General features: G+C 66.8%; 1 protein-coding gene across 1 annotated transcript in view; it reads right to left on the reverse strand.

The window, feature by feature from the left end:
* Positions 1-7,063, reverse strand: part of vps13c (vacuolar protein sorting 13 homolog C) — a 473,104-nt gene extending 466,041 nt beyond the window's left edge. The window contains 2 exon segments of the mRNA XM_072493103.1: positions 6,955-6,994; positions 6,996-7,063. Coding sequence (XP_072349204.1) covers positions 6,955-6,994; positions 6,996-7,055 — 100 coding nt within the window. The 5' untranslated portion in view covers positions 7,056-7,063.
* Positions 7,064-7,413: the final 350 nt, after the last annotated feature.

A 7,413-nucleotide genomic window follows, 5' to 3' on the forward strand; every position in this document is an offset into this window, starting at 1 on the left:
GGTCAGAGGTAGGTTCTTTACGCAAAGAGTGGGGAGGCCGTGGAATGCCCTACCTGCTACAGTAGTGAACTCGCCAACATTGAGGGCATTTAAAAGTTTATTGGATAAGCATATGGATTGATAATGGCATAGTGTAGGTTAGATGGCTTTTGTTTCGGTGCAACATCGTGGGCCGAAGGGCCTGTACTGCGCTGTATCGTTCTATGTTCTATGTGCACCTTATAGGACTGCCGAGAATGTAATGTCAAAATCAACCAAATAGGAAGGGTTGGGGGGGGGGGGGGGGGGAAACGATGAGTTGAGAGTTTCTTTCACCAAGAGACTGTGAAAGTCACAATTATGATCACAGGTGGTGATCTCTCTTCATTCGACACTGGCCCAGGCAAGTCCTGTGAAGTGCAGTGTGCGTATGGTCATTGTGAGAACAGATTAAAGTCACTTCCCAGGAGTTATTTTTAAAATTTAGAGTATCCAATTATTTATTTCCAATTAAGGGACAATGTAGCGTGGCCAATCCACCTAACCTGCACATCTTTTGGGTTGTGGGGGTGAGACCCACGCAGACACAGGGAGAATGTGCAAACTCCACACGAACAGCAACCCAGGGCCGGGATCGAACCAGGGACCTCTGCGCCGTGAGGCCGCCGTGTCGCCCCACTTCCCGTGAGTTTGGTTGGTATCAACAACTTCTGAGGCCTGAGGAAATCTCTCATCAAAAACAAACTGGGTAAACCACGAACTTTTAAGTATGCTGAAGTGAATAATAAGTGTGTTAATGAAGTCACCAAACTGACCAGCAATGCACTGAATGACACTATGTTGCTGCCAAGGAGCTCAATGTCTATCCCAGTCCACGCTTCTCTAATCTGTTACTTTCAAGAGACCGGACCAGAGACCTGACTCCACAATGATCCCAAATGCCCAGCCATTCCAGATCCCAGAAGCATCCTCCGTATTCACAGAATCTCCCTCTCCAATTTTCCAGCATAACTGGGACCCCATAAATTCCCGACCTCGGGTTCCATCTCGATTGAAAATGATTGACACTTCATTCCACTTATCTGCCTTTGCCCCTTGCCTTAGGTAACCTTGTGTAACAAGTGATCGGGATCCGGCAAGCTCCAATTCTTCCCCAGCCTCCATAGCCTTTAGACAGGGGAATCTCGATCACACTGTGTGCGCAAAGTATTTCCTGCTCATTCTCCTCGACCTTTTTTTTATTCATTTATGTAACGTGGGCGTCGCTGGTTACGCCAAAGTTTATTGCCCATCCCTAGGTGTCCTTGTGGTGAGCTGCCTTCTTGAACCGCTGCAGTCCCAGAGGTGTAGGTACACCCACAGTGCTGTTAGGGAGGGAGTTCCAGGATGTTGCCCCAGCGACAGCGAAGGGACGGCCGATATATTTCCAAGTCAGGATGGTGAGTGACTTGGAGGGGAACCTCCAGGTGGTGGGGTTCCCAGTAATCTGGTGCTCTTGTCCTTCCAGATGGTAGAGGTCGTGGGTATTCAGAGAGCATTTTCTCAGTGCTGATCTGAGCGCTCCTGATTATACTACTTGATGCAATACCTATCCCTCACCATCAGGCGAGGTGACCTAACTTAGTGCTGATCCTGTTTACACAACGTGACTTCCCACAATAGGATGTGCTGTTTGCACTGCAATAACGAAAAACCATGTGTCAACCAACTGGGAAAGATTTATTTGTCTGTCACAGATGATGCGACAATGAGACACACCTGTCGCCTTTTGCATTCCTGTCTGGTTACCCTCCTTAAGAACAATTTAGCTTTCAAAATGCAATAATATCTTTCCATTTCTTTGTGCTCTCAGATTCCCAGTTTGCCTTTCCATAAGACAAGACATAGGGGCAGAATTAGGCCACTCGGCCCATCTAGTCTGTTCCGCCATTCGATCATGGTGGATATTTTCTCATCCCCATTCTCCTGCCTTCTCCCCATAACCCCTGATCCCCTTATTAATCAAGAACCTATCTATCTCTGTCTAAAGACACTCAGTGATTTGGCCTCCACAGCCTTTCCACTAAACTCCTCCAACTTGCAGATTTCTCATTCCGAGCGCAGCCCCATTCTTCCACTGTGAGTACATGTGATTGAGAAGGAGTAGGCCATTTGGCCCCTCTGGTCTGCCCCACCCAGTCAATGAGGATGTGGCTGATCTTCTACATCAACTTTACTTTCCTGCACGGGTAGATACAGTTAGAGAGAGCGGGATCGCAACCAGAAACCGGCTGGGATAAACACCCATTTATGCCCACGTTGTGGAGAGGAGAGGACAGCTAAACGGAGAGTGAAGAATATGTACAGGGAAGGTGGGGGGGGACATGTGGGGAGGGGAGGGGGGACCATTGGGGGGGGGGGGGGGAAAGAGGGGGGACCATGGGGGAGGGGGAGAGAAAGAGGGGGGACCCATGGGGGGGGAAAAAGAGGGGGGACCATGGGGCGGGGGAAAAGAGGGGGGACCATTGGGGGGGGAAAGAGGGGGGTCCATGGGGGGGGGGGTCCATGGGGGGGGGGGTCCATGGGGGGGGGGGTCCATGGGGGGGGGGGGTCCATGGGGGGGGGGGGTCCATGGGGGGGGGGGTCCATGGGGGGGGGGGTCCATGGGGGGGGGGGTCCATGGGGGGGGGGGGTCCATGGGGGGGGGGGGGTCCATGGGGGGGGGGGGGTCCATGGGGGGGGGGGGTCCATGGGGGGGGGGGGGTCCATGGGGGGGGGGGGTCCATGGGGGGGGGGGGTCCATGGGGGGGGGGGTCCATGGGGGGGGGGGTCCATGGGGGGGGGGGGTCCATGGGGGGGGGGGGTCCATGGGGGGGGGGGTCCATGGGGGGGGGTCCATGGGGGGGGGGGTCCATGGGGGGGGGTCCATGGGGGGGGGTCCATGGGGTGGGGGTCCATGGGGTGGGGGTCCATGGGGGGGGGGTCCATGGGGGGGGGGTCCATGGGGGGGGGGTCCATGGGGGGGGGGTCCATGGGGGGGGGGTCCATGGGGGGGGTCCATGGGGGGGGGGTCCATGGGGGGGGGGTCCATGGGGGGGGGGGGTCCATGGGGGGGGGGGTCCATGGGGGGGGGGGTCCATGGGGGGGGGGGTCCATGGGGGGGGGGGTCCATGGGGGGGGGGTCCATGGGGGGGGGGGTCCATGGGGGGGGGGGTCCATGGGGGGGGGGGTCCATGGGGGGGGGGGTCCATGGGGGGGGGGGTCCATGGGGGGGGGGGTCCATGGGGGGGGGGTCCATGGGGGGGGGGTCCATGGGGGGGGGGTCCATGGGGGGGGGGGGTCCATGGGGGGGGGGGTCCATGGGGGGGGGGGTCCATGGGGGGGGGGTCCATGGGGGGGGGGTCCATGGGGGGGGGGTCCATGGGGGGGGGGGTCCATGGGGGGGGGGTCCATGGGGGGGGGGGTCCATGGGGGGGGGGGGTCCATGGGGGGGGGGGTCCATGGGGGGGGGGGTCCATGGGGGGGGGGGGTCCATGGGGGGGGGGGGTCCATGGGGGGGGGGTCCATGGGGGGGGGTCCATGGGGGGGGTCCATGGGGGGGGGGGTCCATGGGGGGGGGGTCCATGGGGGGGTGGTCCATGGGGGGGGGGGGGTCCATGGGGGGGGGGGTCCATGGGGGGGGGGTCCATGGGGGGGGGGGGGTCCATGGGGGGGGGGGTCCATGGGGGGGGGGTCCATGGGGGGGGGTCCATGGGGGGGGGGTCCATGGGGGGGGGGGGGTCCATGGGGGGGGGGGTCCATGGGGGGGGGGTCCATGGGGGGGGGTCCATGGGGGGGGGTCCATGGGGGGGGGTCCATGGGGGGGGGTCCATGGGGGGGGGTCCATGGGGGGGGGTCCATGGGGGGGGGGGTCCATGGGGGGGGGGGGTCCATGGGGGGGGGGGTCCATGGGGGGGGGGGGTCCATTGGGGGGGGGTCCATGGGGGGGGGGGTCCATGGGGGGGGGGTCCATGGGGGGGGGGGTCCATGGGGGGGGGGTCCATGGGGGGGGGGGTCCATGGGGGGGGAGGTCCATGGGGGGGGAGGTCCATGGGGGGGGGGAGGTCCATGGGGGGGGGAGGTCCATGGGGGGGGGGTCCATGGGGGGGGGGGTCCATGGGGGGGGTCCATGGGGGGGGTCCATGGGGGGGGTCCATGGGGGGGGGTCCATGGGGGGGGGTCCATGGGGGGGGTCCATGGGGGGGGTCCATGGGGGGGGGTCCATGGGGGGGGGTCCATGGGGGGGGGTCCATGGGGGGGGGGTCCATGGGGGGGGGGGTCCATGGGGGGGGGTCCATGGGGGGGGGTCCATGGGGGGGGGTCCATGGGGGGGGGTCCATGGGGGGGGTCCATGGGGGGCGGTCCATGGGGGGGGGGTCCATGGGGGGGGGTCCATGGGGGGGGTCCATGGGGGGGGGTCCATGGGGGGGGGTCCATGGGGGGGGAAAAGAGGGGGGACCATGGGGCGGGGGAAAAGAGGGGGGACCATGGGGCGGGGGAAAAGAGGGGGGACCATGGGGCGGGGGAAAAGAGGGCGGACCATTGGGGGGGGGAAAGAGGGGGGTCCATGGGGGGGGGGGTCCATGGGGGGGTGTCCATGGGGGGGGGGTCCATGGGGGGGGGGTCCATGGGGGGGGGGTCCATGGGGGGGGGGTCCATGGGGGGGGGGTCCATGGGGGGGGGTCCATGGGGGGGGGGGTCCATGGGGGGGGGTCCATGGGGGGGGGTCCATGGGGGGGGGTCCATGGGGGGGGGGGTCCATGGGGGGGGGGGTCCATGGGGGGGGGGGTCCATGGGGGGGGGGGTCCATGGGGGGGGGGGTCCATGGGGGGGGGGGGTCCATGGGGGGGGGGGGTCCATGGGGGGGGGTCCATGGGGGGGGGGTCCATGGGGGGGGGGGTCCATGGGGGGGGGGGTCCATGGGGGGGGGGGTCCATGGGGGGGGGGTCCATGGGGGGGGGGTCCATGGGGGGGGGGGGGGGGAGGGGGAGGGGGGGGAGGAGGGGGAGGGGGGGGGGGAGAGGGGGGGAGAAGAGTGCGGTCATGGGGGGGGGGGAGAAGAGTGGGGTCATGGGGGGGGGAGAAGAGTGGGGTCATGGGGGGGGGGAGAGTGGGGTCATGGGGGGGGGAGAGTGGGGTCATGGGGGGGGAGAGTGGGGTCATGGGGGGGGGAGTGGGGTCATGGGGGGGGGGAGTGGGGTCATGGGGGGGGGGAGTGGGGTCATGGGGGGGGGGGGAGTGGGGTCATGGGGGGGGGGGAGTGGGGTCATTGGGGGGGGGGGGAGTGGGGTCATGGGGGGGGGGAGTGGGGTCATGGGGGGGGGGGAGTGGGGTCATGGGGGGGGGGAGTGGGGTCATGGGGGGGGGGAGTGGGGTCATGGGGGGGGAGTGGGGTCATGGGGGGGGGGAGTGGGGTCATGGGGGGGGGGAGTGGGGTCATGGGGGGGGGGAGTGGGGTCATGGGGGGGGAGTGGGGTCATGGGGGGGAGTGGGGTCATGGGGGGGGAGTGGGGTCATGGGGGGGGAGTGGGGTCATGGGGGGGGAGTGGGGTCATGGGGGGGGAGTGGGGTCATGGGGGGGGGGAGAAGAGTGGGGTCATGGGGGGGGGAGTGGGGTCATGGGGGGGGGAGTGGGGTCATGGGGGGGGGAGAAGAGTGGGGTCATGGGGGGGAGAAGAGTGGGGTCATGGGGGGGGGAGGAGTGGGGTCATGGGGGGGGGAGGAGTGGGGTCATGGGGGGGGGAGGAGTGGGGTCATGGGGGGGGGAGTGGGGTCATGGGGGGGGGAGAGTGGGGTCATGGGGGGGGGAGTGGGGTCATGGGGGGGGGGAGTGGGGTCATGGGGGGGGGGAGTGGGGTCATGGGGGGGGGGAGTGGGGTCATGGGGGGGGGAGTGGGGGTCATGGGGGGGGAGTGGGGTCATGGGGGGGGAGTGGGGTCATGGGGGGGGGGGAGTGGGGTCATGGGGGGGGGAGTGGGGTCATGGGGGGGGGGGAGTGGGGTCATGGGGGGGGGAGAGTGGGGTCATGGGGGGGGGGAGAGTGGGGTCATGGGGGGGGGAGAGTGGGGTCATGGGGGGGGGGGGAGTGGGGTCATGGGAGGGGGAGTGGGGTCATGGGGGGGGGGGAGTGGGGTCATGGGGGGGGGGGGGAGAGTGGGGTCATGGGGGGGGGGGGAGTGGGTCATGGGGGGGGGGGGGGAGTGGGGTCATGGGGGGGGGGAGTGGGGTCATGGGGGGGGGGGGGAGAGTGGGGTCATGGGGGGGGGGGAAGAGTGGGGTCATGGGGGGGGGGGGGGGAGAGTGGGGTCATGGGGGGGGGGAGGGAGAGTGGGGTCATGGGGGGGGGAGAGTGGGGTCATGGGGGGGGGGAGAGTGGGGTCATGGGGGGGGGGGAGAGTGGGGTCATGGGGGGGGGGAGAGTGGGGTCATGGGGGGGGAGAGTGGGGTCATGGGGGGGGGGAGTGGGGTCATGGGGGGGGGGAGTGGGGTCATGGGGGGGGGGGGAGTGGGGTCATGGGGGGGGGGGAGTGGGGTCATGGGGGGGGGGGGAGTGGGGTCATGGGGGGGGGGAGTGGGGTCATGGGGGGGGGGGAGTGGGGTCATGGGGGGGGGGGGAGAGTGGGGTCATGGGGGGGGGGGGGGGGAGTGGGGTCATGGGGGGGGAGTGGGGTCATGGGGGGGGGAGTGGGGTCATGGGGGGGGAGTGGGGTCATGGGGGGGGGGGGGGAGTGGGGTCATGGGGGGGGGGGGGAGTGGGGTCATGGGGGGGGGGAGAGTGGGTCATGGGGGGGGGGGAGAGTGGGGTCATGGGGGGGGAGTGGGGTCATGGGGGGGGAGTGGGGTCATGGGGGGGGGGGGGGGGGAGCCGGAAGCTGACAACCGGCAGCTTGCGGTTTAATGGAATCTCCGGATTGGGACCGGCCCCCGGCTCCCGGCTCCCGGCTCCCGGCTCCTTACCTCCCCAGATGCCCAGTTTGAGCTGAGATTTGTCCAGATTCCTCCACATAATCCCCCAGGCCCCGGTTGAGGAGCTCGGCCACCAGCGCCTCGAACACCATCCCGGAGCCGGCCCGGCACCGCCGCCACTGGGGGAGAGACAGCGCCACCTCCGGCCCGGAGGGGGCAACACAACACCGCCTGCAACAGGCTGCACTGCCTGTGTACACACACACTGATCCTGCGTATAAACACACACACTGACCCTGTGTATACACACACACACTGACCCTGTGTACACACACACACACTAACCCTGTGTACACACTGATCCTGTCCACACACACACACTGATCCTGTGTACTCACACACACTAACCCTGTGTACACACTGACCCTGTGTACACACACACTGATCCTGCGTACTCACACACACTAACCCTGTGTACACACTGACCCTGTGTACACACACACTGATCCT

This window comes from Scyliorhinus torazame, chromosome 30 (assembly GCF_047496885.1).
Source record: "Scyliorhinus torazame isolate Kashiwa2021f chromosome 30, sScyTor2.1, whole genome shotgun sequence".
In the NCBI taxonomy this organism is placed as follows: domain Eukaryota; kingdom Metazoa; phylum Chordata; class Chondrichthyes; order Carcharhiniformes; family Scyliorhinidae; genus Scyliorhinus; species Scyliorhinus torazame.